Source organism: Pagrus major, chromosome 12, assembly GCF_040436345.1.
Source record: "Pagrus major chromosome 12, Pma_NU_1.0".
NCBI lineage: Eukaryota > Metazoa > Chordata > Actinopteri > Spariformes > Sparidae > Pagrus > Pagrus major.
This window is the reverse complement of record NC_133226.1, coordinates 24372515-24392930: the sequence shown is the minus strand read 5'-3', so window position 1 is coordinate 24392930 and position 20416 is coordinate 24372515. Positions and strand designations below refer to the sequence as shown.

General features: G+C 40.6%; 1 protein-coding gene across 3 annotated transcripts in view; it reads left to right on the top strand.

Moving 5' to 3' along the window:
- The first annotated feature begins 2476 nt into the window (after positions 1–2476).
- Positions 2477–20416, top strand: part of dab2ipb (DAB2 interacting protein b) — a 154076-nt gene continuing 136136 nt past the window's right edge. For 2 of the 3 annotated variants that reach the window (XM_073477930.1, XM_073477929.1), the window contains exons 1-2: positions 2477–2576; positions 7967–8093. In XM_073477930.1, coding sequence (XP_073334031.1) covers positions 2478–2576; positions 7967–8093 — 226 coding nt within the window. In that variant the 5' untranslated portion in view covers position 2477. The remainder of the gene's footprint in view (positions 2577–7966; positions 8094–20416) is intronic. The other variant, XM_073477927.1, reaches the window with a different exon arrangement.

The following is a 20416-nucleotide window of genomic DNA, read 5'->3' as shown; positions in this document are numbered from 1 at the left end:
TACTTCTCTCAAAATGTATCTGACCTCTTTCACTCTTTTCACTCTGTTGGCAGTGTAAGGGAACATATTTTGAGAAAGACCAATAGATTTTAAAACAAATCTGATTTATTTCTTGCCTTCAAATAGGAATAAAAATAAAGTCTATGGGCCTGCATGTGATTTGGGAGACTGCCTGGTAATGTAGGTTAATTAGTTAATGTAATGTGATTCATTCAGAGTTAGACAAGGAGTAGGATTAGGCATCTCAACAGCACTTATTTGTAGAAAACTCCAAGTATATTTATTTAAAATAGTCAGTGTGCCATGGGGCTTATCTATCAAGTACATTTACTTAGCAGCAACACACACATTGGAGAGGATCACGGAGCAGAAGGAGATTTCACTTTAGCGTTAACAACAGAACCGGCTGAGCTGAGTATTAAGTAGCACAAAGAGCGACGTGGAAAAACAATGTCCCGCATCTAACTTACTACTCCGATTATTTATTTGGCTTCAAATTTGGCCTCTCTTGACTGCATGCTACAGTAGATGGAAAATGGCAAAAACTCGATACATCCTTTAGCTTGAGTTTCAAAGCGCATCCTGCTTTTTACGTTGCAGGTCCTCACTGAGAGTGCAGTTTGAATTAAAAGGGTTAGCACACACGATAGCTATAAGAGTTTTCCGGGTGTGGTGGGGACATTTCCAATCAAAAAATAAAGATAATCCACTCGATCCTCACTTCCTTGGATGGTGGGAGTAGATAAAGTGGTTTGTGTTGAAACAAAAACAGAGATAGAGGCTTGTTTACCTTCCCCGTGGTTACTGGATGCAACTTAAGTTCTCTGAGTATATGTTATCATAGCCACAGTAAAGCACAATATTTTTGATGGGCTGAAACACCTATGACAGTAATGATAGTGTTGCAAAGTCCATGTCATAGCAGAATGTGACACCGGCGGGGGTGATCATGAAACCGATATACTGCCTGGCCCTACTTTCTTGCATTTCTGTCTCTCTCGCCTATCTCTCATGATACTAAAGCTTGTGCAGATGATTCTGAATTACGTAACTTAATCAGGATAAAAATACCTGTCTCTGCTAAATGGAAAAACTCTGTGTGCTTGACCTGCTCCTGTCCACAGCATGACTGTAAGCTGTGCAGATGCGGTAGCTGTATCTCCGGCGCGTTTGTGCATTAATGCGCCCGTGCACTTTTGACTCTCTCTAATGGGGCGACGATGAGGCTACCTGGAAATGTGAAGCATCGAGATAAAATGATCAGAGAGACACAGCTGACAAGGTCGGGTCAACTCTAAACTTAATGTGTGCATTTCACACATTCACACCCAGCGTACCGGAGCTGTAAATCCACAATATTGTAAATGAGATTAAAAGATGCATGACAATAAATCCCAGCACAATATCTGAATAATATACATCTCATTGCATTGAATATTCGCTGTGAAACTCGACTGAAGTGTCTCTGAAAGCACACTGAGTTTTATATTCTGTTTCCGAGATGAGATGAAAAACCTCCAGTTTCAAACGCCAACACACTGGAATAAACTGTATGAAATATACAGGAATGTGTCTCTTTTGAATCATTTTTAAAAAAAGTAAATCATGTGTTTCAGTGCTTTTCATCAAGTACACACAGCATGTTGTGTATCATATGATGAAACACACTGCTCGCTCTAAGCAGTGGTGATGTGCCGTACCATCAAAACAGCACAATGACCCACATACTGCACCCATCAGCCTCTAGTGGATGTTGCAGAAGATGATAAAAGTGTTTGAGTTTAGCAGGAAATGTATTTTCTTTACTGCACACAGTGTGGAGACCGAATCACCTGACATGCTAACAAGCCCAACAGATCCGTAATGAAACTCTCGGATTACGCTCTGCGGTGATTGATGTAGTCACGGCGTCTCCGTAACAATGTGAGAGTTGACGGATTGCATTTCCCGCGTGGATAAAGCATATGTATTGCATTTCTTGCGATTTATGTCATGTCATCATTGGAGGAGCAGAAGAATCCAATTTATGCCTGTCTCGGTTGTTTTATATTTATCCTTTCTTCAGCACGCATCCATAGAATGATTGAGTTTGGGGGGAAAAAAAAAAATGTGGAGAGCGTGCAGTAGTCATTACCTCTCCAGTGGCATTTCTAATCAAGAAAAAGGGTTTTTGTGTTCGCTGAGCAAAACAGTTATTTTGAGTTGAAAAGCGATTCTCCTCACACAGATGAAGGGCCTATTAAACAAGAGTACTTATTGTCCACTCTTTGCCGCCTGCTTCATCCCTCGTCCTTAGGGCTTATTTTAGGATGTCACCGTTGAAACTCTTTGTTCCACTCCATTATCAAGCTAACAAACAAATGTTTTCATTTTCCCAGATGTCTTGTCTTTTTCTCTTCCTCCACCACTGATATCTTTCTCTGTTTGATTTCTCCTTCTTCTCCCTTCTAGATGTGCGGTGTCCATCGAGACATTGGATGACACGTGGTCACTCCTATGACGAGCAAACTGCGTGGAACCAAAAGTACTGTGTACTTGCCGACTGTCAGATGCTGCTTCTGAACGAGGAGGAGGTGGTGAGAGCAGAAAGTACAATCTTCTGTCTGTCATGTCCTTCTGTGTCACCATTGTATCGTCTGTTCATCTTCCTTCTTTTATTTGTCCTTGTCACTTTCATCTCAATTGTGTTTGCTTTTTTAGCTCTTTGCCATCCACCTATTTCTCCACTTTGCTTTATATTTTTATACCACATCTTAAATTCATGTAAATATTATTACTTCAGTCACATTTAATGGTCAGTTTCTAATGACTGCAACGTGTTGGATTCAACCCAAACTCATTGAAACTACGTGTCACTAACACAATCAGTGAATCCAGTGTCCCGACTAGGGTTTTCCATCATGTTTATATAATAATCATAATACATCATTACAGCAAGTCCAATTAAACAACAAAGACAGTATATCGTTGGATATTAGCTTATTGTAGATATATTTAGAGCTGCAACAAATAATGTACTAGTTGTAAACTATCGCAAACTATTTGGATAATCGATTATTCGGTTTGAGTATTTATTTTAAATTTTTCCAGCTTTTTAAATGTGAATTTTTTCTTGTTTCTACTCCTCAGTGACAGTAAACTGAATATCTTTGGGTTGTGGACAAAACAAGTCATTTGAGGAACAACGATCAACGTTTTTTCACCATTTTCTGACATTTTATAGACCAAAAAACAAATAGATTAATTAAGAAAGTAATGTACAGATTACTTGACACTGATAATAACCATTAGGTGCAGCCCTAGATATTTTGGTATCAGTATATGACTGTTAATAAGAAACAATGAATTACAAAATGGAAATGCCAAACTAGGTTTTAAATAATTTAGAAGCAGTGTCACAGTTGCAGTTCGTCCACCAAAGAGCACTGATCCTAAGAATCCGTATGAAGGTTGTTTGTTTATGGAATAAATAAATGTACTACAGTATCGACCGATATCATAACTGCAGTTTAAACTCCCACATTTGAATATAATAAAAGATACAGTATCAGTTGGGATATTATATAAATTACCAGCTGTGAAGAGACACGAGCTCTAGAATGAATCCTGTGTTGAGGGAGAATTTATTCTACATTTAAATTCATCCCACACCGGAGACCACCAGCAGCCAGGTTGTGCAGAGCAAGCTCCTTGCCTCCATTGTTTTGATTAGCGTCACACTGGATTATGCAAGTTTCTGTGAGATTAGAGGTCCTGTTGTTCAGAACACATCAGGAGTCAGCAGGGTAATCTGAATTGCATTGTTCACCTCTGCAGTATCCCGTCCTTGTTTAACAGCTTTGTGTGACCTCAGTTTGAAAGGTGGCTAATTGCTAGGATTGGGATTGGGCTGATATTCTAATATACACATAATACATGCATAAATACGCATTTTTGCAATGATGTTTCCAATATTGTTATCAAACACTTGTGACAGAGATGGGTGTGTTATTCAGACGGGATATTTTACATCTCAACAATAAACTTTGTTGTCCAAAATGATAACAGTGCACTGAAACGGGACACTTCATGACTATCCCCATGACTTTTTTTCTGCATTATGTTCTGTAAAAAACAATATTATAACAACATATGCCCCAATACCAATTTATCTGTTAGAGGACAATTTCAGCTCATAAAATCAGCTAACCGATATATTGGTCCTGCCCTCATTTTTAAGGTCTCAGCACAGCAACTGGGACAGAACACTGACCCTCTTTGGGAATATAGCATCTTATCCAAGAACAAGTTAATCACACTGGTGCTCACAGTGTCAAAGTCACAAAAGCACCTGGAAAAGGCTTAGTCATTTCACCCGCCAAACATTTTTACATGACTGCTGGAACTGGGGAGAAAAGTGTGGCTTCAGTTTAATCTTTGTCTGAAGGTACTGGTGTGTGCCATGTTGAAATAGAGCAGTAATTGCAGGGAGGAATTATTTGAACTGATGCACTGGCAGCCTTTCCACAACAGTGCTTTTTTTTCCCCCACAGCAGCAAAGAACAACAGCTTTTAAATGCATCCATCTAGAGACCCAGACTCTGAAAGGTCATCCGTAACACTGGTGGATTCCTGCGATGTCAGCAAACTGCAGGTCAAAACGATGAGACAGTCTTATAATGGGCCTCCTCCAGAGGAAGGTGCGATGGCATGATATATAAGACAGTTTTCATTAGAATGAGTCAGAGCATCGACTGCAAACATACAGTCCAGGTGAAACATGTATGTGCACTTCTTAGTGACATGTTTGTCATGGCAGTATTCGTTTTTCAGTTATTTCAGCAACAGAACGATTGCAGCACTTCTTGCTCGGTCACAAGGTGAATGATTTGATTCAAAGTTAGTATAAAAATACAGTTTAGTTCAAGCTCCTTCCACTACTCATGCAGCCTGTTATCAATGATCACATGTCAGAGAATGATTCCGATGCAGCCTTTAGGCTGTGAAGAATATCCATTTGTTCTGGTTGTGCATGTGATGCAATATGTCTCCAGTGCAATATCTCTTATTTTAAAATGCACTTAAATAATTCAGATTCAGCCACATATTTAAAAAAAAATGAGAACAGTTTAAACTTGCCCATTTTCTTTGTTGTCTGAAGCTGACACATTTATTTCATTGCACACTGAACTTGTGATGGTAAAAGAATGTATTAATGAAATAAGGTCATATGCTACATATTTAAAGCTTCATAGATTCCTCATGTTCTAATATATACGCGTCCTTATTCACTCTTTATATAATGCTGCATAGTAGGCTTTTTTTAGTGCTTTTGAGATGGCGTCCTAACAGCAGAGGGAGGACATAACTTTTCTACATTGTGCCATCTTAAATAAACAGACTTTAAGTTTATTTAGAGACGGAAAGACTCCCGCTGTCTCTGCAAGACAGCAGTCACGTTGTCACTGCAGTCAAACGATATCTCCAGCTCAGACAAGATTGCCGGCGGTTTAGTCCAAAAAGGTTTGCAGCTCATTTGTAAACAGCCTCTCAGAGCTAATGGAGGAATATGCCATTTCATCTAACCCCCGAGGTTGATCCCACCTGCATTAGTTTGTATTTGAGACCTTTTTTGACAAGAAATGATTGTTTGGTGAAAAAAAAATAGGATAAGTCTCCTATGATCAATCGACTATTCAACTACTGTATGGGATTAGTGGATGACTTTTAAAATGCAGAAGTCGTGAATGCCCTACAGTGAAAAACACAAGAGGACAAGAATGTGTGAGACGCGTTCGAAAGTGAGAGGAAAGAGAAATCATTATGTACAAAAGACTTTGAGTCCCTGCACAAAAGTTTTGATTGATTGTTGGCCGTGAAGGAGTTGTTGCTGTAGGGGTTTTAGTAAACAGTCACACTTTTTCTTTGTTTCTCCCTTTTTGTCTTTATTGTGTTTTTCTGTTTTTTAGTTTTTGTCGGATTCTTTTGTCTCTCCTTCTTCAATCAGTTTCGCTCTTCAGCCAGGCTTGTCTGTTTCTCTAGCTCGTCTTGTACTCTCAACTGAACATTATAAAAAACAATAGGAATAAATACAGTATCAGTGCAGACAGCCAATGCTGATATTGTCTTTTGTCAAAGAATGCTTACTTAATAATTTATTGTCTTGTTTGCCAAAGGTAGAGAGGCCCTTGGCCATTTGTTGAGCCAATGGGACACTTCTGTAAAGACAATTAATGCTTCCACAAACCTAAAAAATCAAACAAAGAAATGAGGAGAGTGAATGTATAACTGTGCAAGAAGGGAAAACAATCAAGATTCAGTGTGAATGCCAGTGTATCTTGAGGGCGGCAATATGAAGGTAATAAAACTGAAAGAAAGTTGTGATTCCAGAGGGGTTTCTAGGGTTTGGGCTTTTTTCTTTTTCAGCTTGTTATGAATCCTCCAGTTGTTCCTCGGGCCCATGAAACCCACTTTATATGTTCAGATCATTACTCTCAAAGGTTTGCATAACTGCCAGTAGAGGGGGCTCATGATGAAAGATTAAAATAAGTTTTTATGGTTCTTCTAACAGGAACCAAAAAAAAAAAAACTCCATGCCAAATTGAGGATACTTTGATTTCTGCCTCAATTAAAAGTGGGCTCAGCCATTTTCTTTATGGTTGTAATCAAGTCAGTGCTTACATCCATGGCAAAGGCAATTACAGTATCTTAAGTGGGTAAGCAGAGAGTGAAAAGACACTTCACTGTTCCTGTCCTAAGTTTTTCCTCTGTTAACCCTTTCACAGAGAATGAGACGGATGAGTTTCTCATCTCATCAGAACAACTGCAGCTTATATTAAGCTTAATATTTAAACTTGTGGAAAATGTTTTACTTTTAGTTTGCAACTAGGGACAGAGAAACTATATAACACACTATGTCAGGATAAATAAAATAGATACATTAAATTAATTTTGATTTGGAAAAAAAAGGATTAGATACATTAATTTAAAGATGCGCTACTTTGGCTCTGATGCAGCATCCTCTCTCTGTCTTTGGTCAGCACCCTGTGGTCTCACTCAGTGTCCCGCCCACACTGAATAATCTCAATCTGCAAAAAAAACTAGTAATTTTAGTGATAAATTTAATTTCGTGTACTTAAAAAAACATAATGTTGTGTAGTGGTAGTATAAAGTAGCTGAAAATGGAAATCTTCGAAGTAAAAGTACGTCAAAATTTTACTCAAAGAGACAGACAGAACAGTTGCGGTGAATAGTGGGACTCAAATCGCAGCTCGCAGTGCTTAGTCATTATGGCTCAGACCACCAGACATTGTCTTTACGTCAGAGGCGGTGTCAGTGAGAGCTGTCCTTAAACCCAAGCCTCATGAGGCGAGTAAAGAGGTGACGATCAAGAGACACGGACAGATAAGAGACGGACATAGAAACAAAGGGGTGGAGAAAACAAGACGGACAAGGGCCTGCATTGAGTTGAGAGGTGTGAGGATGTTCGATAAGCCATTATCACCCCTTTTGGAGGACATCAGGCCCTTTCCCCTTTTTTTTCTTTTAGTCAACACTTTCTAACCACAGCCATCCTTCTCCCTTTGTCTGTTTAATCTTTAGAAGCCAAACATTTGGTATGCGAGCTATAGGAAGATATGGGCTGACACAGACTGATGTGCTGCTAATGTCTCTTCTGTTTTATCCAATGACTCCTCATTCATCAGAAGCTCTACAGCCATTGTGCACTATTGGCCCAACACAGCATTAAACATGGTGACCAGAATAACCACAACAACGCAGATAAGGAGCCTCGGTGACTATTGTATTTCCAGCTGACACCATTTTTCTTCTTGTTAGCCTTCATTCTTCCTTTCGTGTGCGTCCTACTCCATGTGCCTGCTCTGTATCTGTGCTTTTTGTTAAAATTCATTCAGCCTTTTATCTGTCTTGAATTTCTTGCTCTGTCTCCCTGTCCTCCTCCTTTCCCTCTCTCTTTCCTCAACAGATCCGTCCCTTGTTTTTGCAGGAGAGGCGCCCTGCGTCATGCAAGGTCCATCTCCTGCGACGCACCATCAGCGTTCCAGTTGAGACACAGTTTCCAGAATACCACAGCCAGCTGTCCACCGAGAGCGGTGAGTAGCCTGAGGACATACCTCTGCAGTGATGAGGATGCACCACACACACGCACACACACACATGCAGACACAGACTAAGACACAGACACACTAATCCAGACACTGGGAATACTTTAATTGCTTTCTTGAAACCATTTAATTAAATAAGAATGATTAATAACCTAGAAATCTAATATTTAACACTTGTTCAACATGGACATATAAAAATATAATTTATTATTAAGACTCTGGAGGCAGTAGAGAAGTTATTGCTTTTTAATGACTCGGCTGGATTTTTTCTTTCTACAATCCTCTTTGTCCAATATCAGCTTCTTTTCTGCACCTCAGTGACATAACCAGTCAAACACTCAGAAATGCAAGTGAGCCCTCGCATTGCTCACATGCCTAAGTGGTCCTTTTTAAAATTGCTGGTACTCTTTTCTTCCACCTCATATCCACTAGATGGAGAGCTTGCTGCTCCGTAGCACTTCACTGCACTTAATCCTAACCACCAAGACAGACTATAAAAAAAAATTTTTTTTTGGTCTCCTTTTCAACGGCAGGTGTCATGTTGCCTTTTCTAACCATGTAATGCTTGTAATATAAAACCATTACTCTCTGGATGTGAATGCACTTAAGATGGAGCGGCTCGGTAAAAGCTGGTGAAGTCTGTGGATGTGTCTGTAAGGATGAATGATGAACACACACAGTGAGTCCGAATGAGACACTAGGTGGCACTGAGGTTTGACATTCAAGAATTTGTATCCCACAGTTACCGTCGCTGGGTTGTGAGCTGGCATGCAACTTAATACGGCCCACCTTTAAATCAGTGGGTGCAAAGGTTGCTTTCATGATGTCATTACATTATTTTGCAGTAAGAGCAGAACATCAACTTCAGGTTTTATTTAGTTTCCTGAGGTATCGTTGGCCTCTGGCCCTGAGAAAGTTTTGCTGGACAGCATTGTTGTTAAATGTCTGGCTCAACAATGTTTTGTTAGACTTGTTAAACCAACATTCTTGCATAGTTCTTTGTGACCACAGTAATGCTTTAATGATGCCCTGTGCAGGGATCAGAGGCATGCTTTCTGCAGACCCTTGTGTCCAAGAAGGGATTCTTTACACAGTGATTTTATTTCTTTCAACTGTGACCATTAGAGGGAGCCATTTAGATCAGTGTTAACAACACAACTAAAACTTTGGAGTACTTTAAAGCATTTATAAATGTATTTTTGCCTTATTGACATGAGAAAATATATTAAAGAAGACTATTCCTTATTCCTCTGGTAATAGTTTGTTTTAGTTAAAGTAACAATATTGACGATTCTCATATAAATAAACGTCTGCTATTGTGGAATGAGGTAACCCAATGGTCGTAAATAAGGCTCGGACAATGTGCATATCTCCCAATTCAATACTAACCGATTCCATATGAGAGCATTTGAAATAGTATATGTGCCTGCAGGCATGAGCACATGTTGTTTTATGAAAACGTGATGTAAAGTCTAGTGCTAGTTTTAATTCAAATCGATTCAGGAATTACAGATTAAATCATCAGTTCAGAGAGATTAAGAGATAAAGCCTATGGTCCAACTAAGGAAAGTATTGCAATATTTATATTTTTGCAGTTTTACACACCGGTAGTCTGTATTAACATGCTGCCAATGCAAACCAAACATTTCCTATTCATCAGAATCATTTAACTGGAGTCGCCCAAACTTTTATTCTGAAGTAGTTACTGGAAATGCAGGAAATGCTTCAGAATAAAATACTTTTATTCTGCAGTAGTTACAGGAAAAGTCTGGCATTTGGCAGAGGGTAGTAAAACAAGAAGGAGAAGCTATGGTGAGCTGTTGGATGAAAAGCTGCAGGTGACAGGCTGCACACCTCCAACCTCTAAGAAAGGTAACCAACTGCTTTTACTGAGCCCTGCTGTTTGCAGAGTCATGCTGTGTGCAGCAAAATACTAGATCACGATTGCTAACAGAAAAATAGGGAAACATGCTTGCCTAACTTCTTTATTGAAACTATAGTTTATTTTGCTACCTCCAGAACTGTGTGACCTGTGGTATTAAACCGCATTTGATGTGGCCATCAGTAACCAAAAGTGTTTTGCCACTTTAAAGCATTAAGTCATGTTATCTTGTTTGTTTTTGACACTTGTCTCCTCCTATCACACCCTATATTTCCCAAGTAAGGTCACAGTGTTGTTGAGAGTCTGACGAGGACTTGATGCTGAGTTATGAGCAGCAGCTTCTGTCTCCTCAAAGTCATGGCTGTGAGTCAGCATTCTCTGCATAGCGCATATTTGACTGTTAAAAATACAGGGACGAGATTTTACTGTGATTGCCAGGTGCTAAACCACACACACATTATCTGTGAGAAAAACAGAGTTCTGATATATGTGCATCCAGTTTTGTAAGCCGTATTCACTGACAGACGCGCTGACATGATGATGAGAAATAAGACACATCATTATACTGGATCTATGATTAGATTGATTTTGTTTATCTGAGAGGAGACGGAGGCTAAAAAAAATATAACAGTCTGCCAGCTACTTCACTAATTACAGGGTACCTTTGCAACTCTGCCAGTGACATCTGAAACTTTTCCATGATGATGATGGAAGACAATTTCTGAATTGCTGATTCGGATTTCCATAGTGGAGCTACACTTTTCTGCATGTTAACTAGAATACATTACAATACATTAATATACAGTGGCTCATTTTAGCCGTTTAAATATATAATAACTATGATACATTAAGCTGTTCAGGTATTTGGCCAAATTCATATTTCACAAATTTAATATTCACAAGTCATGAAACTTGACTTCAGTTTCATTTGGATTTGAATTCAGCAGTTAGCAGCAATGAAAAGTGACATTTCCAGATCATAAGCAGCATTTAATGGCCTCTGTAGCAGAAATGCCAGTGGCACAAAAGGATGTCCGGCATCTGGTCGCATTTTGCAGTACGCAGGCCAGTATGCTTTTCTGGCCAAAAGTTGCAAATGGCACTGGCAAAGAGGCGGAGGCAAAACATGAAAAGAAGCTGGACTAAATGGGTGAAATTATAGATGCTAAAGCGACAGGCAGAAGAGGCTTTTCCTTTCTTTTTCCGTGTCTCTTCTTGTGCACCGATTCACTTTTGTTGCACCAGATTGACGGGCTCTGCGGCTGATTCAACATGCTCATGTCGGCCGAAAATCTGCCGACAAGAGACACACTGCAAAAACCTAACACAACAGACGCTCACCGACAGTCCCGACCAGAGTTTACGCTAGACTCTTTATTTGGCGGCCAATTTGGCTGTTTATTTCACAGAGTTCTGGCCATATAGAAAAACTACCGGACATATGCTTTAAATTCTCATACATACATTTAAACAGCAATAAAGTCTGCTAGGATTTATCCTACCTGCCCCCTCACAAATTTTACAGAACATTTTGTCTATTTCTTTCACCTTTCCATGCCCAGATGGTGTGTGTGTGTGGGGGGGGGCTGTGTGCACCAGTTGTCCAGGCATAGACATTGAGGAATGGTGCAACTCTGTGAGATGCAATGAAAAGTTCAGAAAATATTTTTAACTTAAATGTGTCCAAAAACTGCCACTGGTTTTGCTGGTGAGGCATCTCTAGCGATGCATTTTGGTTTGATCAGCTGCCCAGTTGTACTTCTCCTGCCACTGACTTTGGTTACATCTTCCATTTCTTGAAGAGCAAGAAATCCACGCTTTCCCGTTGTCCTGCTGTACTCGGCTACAGTTCTTGTTGCACTGTCGCTCAGGGATGTCTGCTTTGCCTTCCAACATTTTCTGACTCGTGTTAACTGCTGTCAAGACAAAGCGTGGGGCTGTTAATGGAGTATTTGGCTTTTGAATCTTGTGTCTAATATATGTTTAGTTTCAGGCAAATCGCTTGATGAAGAGGGAGAAAAACAGGCTGCACGACTGATCACTCGGTGAATCGTGCAATGTTTTAACAGAGGAGACAAAACCAAACATATGGATATTATTAGTTTCTATTTAGGTTGTCTTGGCAACATCTCACACAGTATTAGGTTATTTAATACGCTGTTAATGAATTTATTTATGTGGCATTTTCCCAAACGGACATTTTAGCTGTTGATATTTTCATCTGCCAGACAACTATTCGTGATAGTGCTTAGTGCTGGGGTGAGATAGTGCTAGAGATTCATTAAAACACCCTTCATGTGTTCACTGGCAAAATAATATTTTACATGAACAAAAAACAACTAACGACAGAAGAGTTGTTATTAAATTTATCCCTGAAAACCAAACGGTAATACATGTTCCAGTCCCCTCTTCAGTATCTAACCTTTAAAGATGCATTTGTGTGTGTTTGCTTGTATGTGTGCACCTGCGTGGTTTTCAGATCACGTTCTTCATCAACAACACTACAAACACTCACGCTCTATGTTTTACTAAATTATTCATTGGCGTAGGCCCCACCTGCTCTTGTCCTTGTGTGACACAGGCTCTAAATAAGCAGCTCGATGAATAAAAACTATACTAAGATGAATAGGAATCCACAGCGAAATCAGAGAGCGCTCTCATCTCGTCTCATCCTCCGACTGAATTGTGAGCGGCTGCCTCCTCTGTTCTTTTGAACTAGTCGAGGTTTTGGCACAAACATGCTTGAGACGGAGAGCGCTGCTACGCTCCCACCAGAACAACTACGCTTAATTTTACCGAGGTGAAAGTTTTTCTTTCTGGGTGCTGCTTTGGGAAAAGTTCTCATCTCTCAGTTCTTTAAAGACGTTGGGGCATATGCTGCCCTATTTTCCAGTTTTTTACTTTCTCCATAGATATTTCCATTGAAGCTATAACACTTTAGATAGGATTAAATAGGACTGGATGACCAGCCAAAGGCTGCGGAATGATTTTAACATGCCTTGTAACTCAAATATTGCATCACATGGCTATTAAGTATTTTAACAGTCCCTCTGTAATGTTTGGTTTGACCAAGTCCAGTTCTCTCCTCCAAGTTTATAATGGCAATTAGCTGTCATTAGCCAGAATTGAGTTTGTTGACTTTGTGCCAGTAACTCCAGTCTATCCTGCCAACACACCGCTTAATAATTGGATAGATTGTTTTGGCTTGTCTTACAGCTTTTGATAAAGATGAACTCCAGTCATTCCAAATATGGGGAGCTATCAAGAAACCTGGAATAGTTGAGATTAAAATGTTTTCAAGGTAAAGGTCAGCTGGGCTCCATTTGGCTGAGTTATGCTGCTGACAGAAGCATCAGGGCTGGTATGTGAGCAAGTTGTAGAGTTATTGAACTAGAATTGGGTAAATATAAGGATGTGCAAAGTTAAAATCAAAAGGACAGTTCACCCCAAAATGAAAAAATATTTTATATCATATTTAGAGATATAATTTTGGAGATATCAACCGTTGAGGTAAATGGATTACATTTTACTGGCCTTTTCTAGTTTAACCAACTACTCAAGGTGCTTTACAACACAAGTCGGCATTCACACGCATGCACTCATACGCTGGTGGCAGACGCAACCATGTAAGGTACCACGTGCTCATCATTAGCAATAACCATGCAGACTCTGATTAAACAGCCACCGGAAGCAATTTGGGGTCCAGCATCCTGCCCAAGGACAATGCAACATGGAGACGGGGAACCCTCGACCTTCCGATTATAGGATGACCGCTCTACCTCCTGGCTGCCACAGCTGCCACTCGCCACAGCTGACCCCTGCTGTGGTTGATGTCTGCCTTGGCAGGAATACAATGGAAGAAGATGGCACTTGGATTGTCATGCTTAAAGTGGCAAAAAAATACATTTAAGAAACTCAACAGCAATGTCCCTTTCCAGAAATCATTACCTGTCTACTCAAGATAATCGACAGACCTTGTTGTGAGGCATTTCATGTAGGAACTATTTTATTCTACCGAGCTACACCCACCGACCGTATTACTGCACAGAAGAAAGCGAGCATCTACTCATTGACAGGAGACTTGCGTTCATGAGAGCGTAGGATGTAAACATTGATGGCACCCTCCTCTGGCTAAGCTCTACCCTTAAGTTAGCTCAGTTAAAGCTCGCCTCCCATCCATGATTAAATGCACACTTTCTTCTGTGTGGTAATACACTTGGTTTCTGAAAATGCCAAGGCCTAGTTCCTTTATAAACCTGTTCACAAAAAGGTCTGTGGATTATCTTGTATATTCATGTCATGATTTATGGAAAGACACATTGCTGTTGAGTTTTCCAAATGTATTGTTTTAGCGCGTTGCCCACCATAAGCCATCTAGTTCCATTATATAGAAGGCAGACATTTCTACAGCTTATATCTCCAAAACACTGCAATATTACACCAAAACAGTGTAGATGGATAAATAGCAAGGAAAAACAGTTTTTTGGGGGGATTTTCGGGTGAATTGTTTTCTTTGTTTTGCTAAACTACTGTCTGTATGTCACCAATTCAACCATCAGTGCAGCCAAACTTCAATTTCCTCGAGCAACTTTTGAGTGTTGGCAGTACAATACTAAGTACATCTCAAATGTAAGAATTTCTCTGTTTTATATCGCTGATGATTGGATATCTTTGGGTTTGGAGGTTTTGTTGACAAATTTGAAGATGTCCCTTTGAGCTCTGTGAAAGTGTGGAAAGCATTTTTACATTTAATTGCCTAAACAAGTTTTAATGACAATAATCGTTCGTCGCAGCACGAATGTTCTTGCCGCACAAGCTGTTAATTCACGTCAGCTTAAGCAGCATGTGCTCTTTTGTGTGCCAAATTAAAGTGAGAGTGGAAACAGTGCCAAGCCAGCACAACTCGGTCAAGTCTTTGAGTCCACCCATTGTTAATACACTCAGTACTACATGAGTTCTTAAATTCTTCTAGCATGTCAATGTTTTCCAAACTGATGTTACTCAGTTCTCGTTGTGATGAGAAAAAAATATGCTGATGGTGAAAAATTGATCAAAGTGGAAACATTCAGCGCTGCCACAACCCTCTCCACCCATATCGCTCTCTCCCTCTCTCTCCCTCTCTCTCCCTCTCTCTCTCTCTCTCCACCACCACATTGTGGAAACTGCTCCTCTCTCTCTCCTCCCTCCCATTCTGTGCTCCGTTATGCTCTCTCACTCACTCCCTCTCTCGCCCCACTCTCCAGAGAGGGGCTCATTCAGACAGATGTAACACAGCGGTAGAAGCCTGAGCTGAGCTGAGCTGGCAGGCTGTAGGGGCCAGACCAGAGCCAGCAGCTCTGACTGGAGAGAACAGCGGAGAGCAGGACGGCAGTAGAAACAACACAGTAGTTGTAGGAACAGTTTCAGTAGTTGGGAGTTCAGTTACAGAGTCGACTTTGCCTCGGGATATGGGTGTGTTGATCTGGGCGCTCATCACCCTGTGAATTTAACATGGACCCTGACACCAGCACCCATCCAGAGGCACAGAATGGTGAGTGTGAGAATCGAGGATGGGAGGAAAAAGATGAGATGGGATTGATAACTGTGGAAAAAGTTGCAGAGCATGTTGGTGAACAAGGGAGTCGGGTCACATGGTTTTCCCGTTAGCTTGCTAATATGACCAGGCTCTCCATTTGGCTCTTTAACTGTTGACTAGGGCCTCTGTGGTCAGATGAATGGGACTTCAGTCTGTTCTGGTGGGTAGGGGGTTAAGGGGTGAGGGGTGTTACATGGCAATGTGATGAAATCAACAACCTGCTAATGACATTTTGCTCTAATGGCCCTATTACTTTAACAGGATCCTGGCTACTTAAACAAGATTATAAGATTTTGGAATTTGCTGTAGTTGAGAAAGTTCAGAATTGCATGTTGAATGATGTCTCTCTGGAGTATGCTTTCTGTCTTCTGTCCGTCTTGCATCTGGCTGTTTTTTAGGGTGAGCTCCGTGGAGCAGGAAGCTCTCCTCTCGTCCTTTTTTGAATGGAATAATTAACTGTGGTAGATGCGAGGGCCGTGGGTGTACCATTTCTGTTCAAAAGCAGCAAGATAATTTGAAGGTTACATGAATCTGTGTATTTGTATGCTGTTCAGCGGTTGCAGCATGTGGGTGTTTGTGTTAGAGCCACGGCGCAGCACGAAAGAATGAAAGTGGGAGAGGAAGAGGGAGAGAGAAGGGGAGAGACAGAAAGAGAGAGTTATGTACACAAATAAATCCAGGGGGATCTGGACTGCACTGTAGGCCAGTGAGAGTGCTCACTCTTTCTCTTCCCCCTCATTTTCCGCTGCCTCTTTTTTTTTCTCCACTGCTCCAAATGTTAGAGCCTAAACTAGATAGTTAAAAGGCAGAAAAAAATGGTGTGTTATTAAGTGGGCCAGAAAAGACGGTGTTTTGTCTTCATGGCCGATGGGAAGGACTCTGCTGTGCCGCTGATGAAGAATGTGGTTAACAGAATGAGTCAACAGAGAACATATTTCCAAGAGACCATAGTTTCTTTTCGCCAGCGTCTAAGCCACAGTGCTTTATGCACTGGGCTTTCTGCCACAACGGAGAGACAAAGAAAAGGGGAAAGAAAACTCCTAAAGTCCAGACCTCACCACTTTTATCCATCTCTAGAGATGTGAAACTTGTGTTAACAATCTTACCCAAATAAGTGAGAACAGTGGAGCATTTTCTCACCTTCACATTAAGGTTTTCGAACATAAAACTACAACTCCGGACAGCGGTTGACTACCGTCTTCTCCTCAACCAGTCAGCCAGCGTCTGTCATTGCGCACAGGCCCGAAGATATAAGAGAGAATATAAATAGAAAAGTATGAGTAGAAAGGGCAATAATCTGGTATCATCCGATTACATTCTCACCTCAGGCTCGCAAGCCTCAGGAGGAGTTCACGCTTCCCGAGGCTCGTCGGCATCAATTTACACTCACACACACACACATTCATGCACACAGACATCATTGCTGTTGTTGTTGTTTGTAACTAATCTCAGAGCAAATCCTTGCTGTGCATTTTATATGCATGCTTTTTCACATATCACTCATTGCTTTGCATATTTAACATATAAAGTAGATGTTGATGTTCTGTTTACGTCAAGTTGAATATGCTAGCCCACACACTGTGACTGCATATACCCATCTCCTGTTTTATGTGAAAGTTGAGGATTGCTGATGCTCGAGCTGTGCAGTACTTCAGATAATAGTCTGAGTGGTATTGCTATCAGACAAGCCAATGTAAAAAGTGGTCACTTAAATAACTCAAACAATAGTCAGACACTGTGAATGAACTCAGTCCACATCTGTAGTTGTATTACATAAGTCTAGAGCTGTGGTACAACAGTGCACCCTCCACTTTTCTCATGAGTAATGCTGTGTTCCATCTTACTCGGAAATTGGAGCAGGGAATGACGTCATACCTGAGTTAACCACGTTCCAGTACGACAATTTTGGGAAACCGAGATGGACGCCACCAGGACAACCATTGTTGTGCTTTGCTCTTTTGGACATAACACGCATTATGTGGTCTTTTGCACATACAAACAAGTAGCAACATGTCGACAGAAGGAAGTTGGACAGTGCTGCGTATAAGACTGATTTAATGTGACACAAATAAGACATAAGTGCTCATATCGGTATATTCTACAGATTTCACTTACTGTTGATGGGGCAGCCATCTTGGATTTAGATATTTTTGGGAATGACGCACCGAACTTGAATACGCCACAAAGACTACAACTGACCACCAACCGACCAGGTGGCGGTAGTCTGTATTCGTCATTTAAAAGGGGAAAACAAAAGATTGGTTGAATGTTTAAAATGGCACTGGTGAAGAGATGGAGGTTAAAATAAAGAGAAACAGCGCTAAATGGGTGAAGTCGTGGATACTACAGCGACAGGTTCAAGGGACTTTACTTCTCTTTTTTTTATTTTCTTGTTCACTGATTTGCTTACTGAACAGCCAGTCAGAGAGATTTCACCTCATCAACAGGCTCTGCTACGATTCTGCACATTCACACCAAAAAGCTCCTGATAAGGGCCCGACTAGTGCCAATAGTGTAAGACACGCTTCAACAACTACGGCCACAGACACCCACCGATGGACTTGACACGACTTGGCCGATGGCTGACCATTGGCCTGGTGTGTCAAGGCCTTACCTCTCCGGTTGTTCCAGTTGAAATTCACGACTGGGAACTTGGAGATTCTGAATTCCCAACTTTAATGAAAAGCACCATAAGCTGAGAATCCCACGAGGAGTATTTCTCTCTACAAGTAGTCGGACCTTTTTGAGGCATCAAAAAGAGCACATACTCGTAGGATCACACAGAGACTAGAAGGAGTTTGAGGGAGCTAAGTACAAAGTGAGAGGCAGAGAAAAGTCCTTAACCATGGCCTTCATTGACATGTAAATAGGTCTGCATGTTTTTGTCCTAGTTGGGGAAAGGTTGAATGCCTGCTCATGTACTCGAGGAGAAAACACAGGGACATTTTTTGTGTGTTTGGCCAGAACTTTTATGAGACAGGGGGATCAAACCAGATCTCTCCTCTTTCACTATAGGCATTTTTGTGAAAAACAAGGGGCTTTTCTCTCATTTTCCATTTTGAGGCGAGTTAGGGTTTCTGACTACACTTCTGAAATTCCCAAAATTTCATCCAGATGAAAGTGTGGTCTTGTGGGTGAAAGCGCTGCAGGGCTTTGTCTCGAAGAATGCTCAGCTTTTAATAAAAGATTTATTCTTGCTCGTGTTGTCATGTGCTAAAATCTTGCCAGACGTCTGAGCTGGGTGGTACAGGGTGTTTAAATTTAGCAACCGGGATGTCAGCTTATAAGTTTTAATCTAGTTTTAAGAGGGGAAACACTATCTTGCACTAGGCCTCATGGTTTAGTCGAGTTCCTTCTGGTGTACAAGAGACTTTCTTCACTCAGCAGATGAGTGCTGTCTAAAGGGTTTAGAGACTGGTGAAAAAAAACCTGTTTAGTCTGTCCTGTTATTCAGCTGTAAACATGTTTGCGTGTGTGGAGGCTTGTGTGGTGGGCGTGTTACTTTTGGGAAGCAAGTCTAGATTTTAAACCTTTGGTGGAGAGATATTTAGGCAGAGTGAAATCATTCAGGTTCATCCAACTTCTTTTAATGGCTATTTTAGAGTTTCAGGTAATTGAGTTTGACGTCAGAGGTGAGACTTGAGCGCAACTGAGAAAAATATCTGGGTTTTGAACTTTCTTCACTAGCAAGTCGCTATTTTAGTCAGTTTGTTGCTGCGGTGTGTTTTAGAAGTGGTGTATAATTTGTCTTTTTTGCTGTCCAATAAATGTGTGTGGACTATGAAACCAAAACATTAAGCTAAAAGCTAAAACAAGATATTTTTACCTTGTTAGCAAACAGTTTCTGATTGAGATATCGAGCAGTTACGGAGCAACATTAGCATTCATTAGGAGATGTGTTTCTGGCCCACGGATGAATGTAATGTCCATTATTCAGTTTTATTTCTGCTCTGTTTTTGGACTCTACGAACCCCCGAGGCAAACATCTGGCTCTTGAGCTGCTAAATGCTCCACTATGTTCACCAGCGAGTCACTAACTTTTGCGTGTCTGCTATTTGGTGCTGAGCAGGTAGTGTACAGTAGGTTTTTTTTTTTTTTGCAGAAAATAGTTGCATGCTGGGGATAAAAAACAAATGTATGAGAGTGGTGAGAGTGAACCAAATCAGTAAAAGTTGTGGGATTGGACAGCCAAACATTAGTTTTAAATCTTTTTAAAATTCAAGGGGAGCTACAGAGTCAGGTGATAATCGAGACCGTTCGCGTTGTCATTTGATCCATTATCATAAAACCATTGATTATAAGTGCTTGAAGACGTAAAACTCCAAACTCATACTCATATGCATTATAGAACATGTAAATTCTTGTTTTCCAGGTAACATAAAAAATGTTTCTTCGTTTGATTTTGGTAAATATACTGACATGGCCACTGTTAAGAAAAATCAACTCTGAATGATGCTGTATTCACTAATTTTGAGTGTCAATCGACCGTTTTTTCCTCAGTTTACAAGTGAAAGACGTTTGAAAATGCCACCAAAATGTCACGATGACGTGTCACTGTTGAAGCTTCCAGATTTAATTTATTTCATTTTCAACAAAGATGGATATAACTAAAAGTCTGCAGTTAAACACTACAATTTGTCTTCTTTATTGTGGACCCATTCCCCCTTCAGTCTTTGAGTCCTGGGGACCCACTTAATTAAAACCTTTAAACATCACTAACCATTTTTAATTGAAATCCCAAAGAGGGACGGCTATGGAGGAAAACATCCCATCTGTAATTATTGAGTTGCAAAGTTTTGCATAAACTATTGTGATTCTGTTCCCTTACAACACCTCCCCAGGCCAGACGCCAGT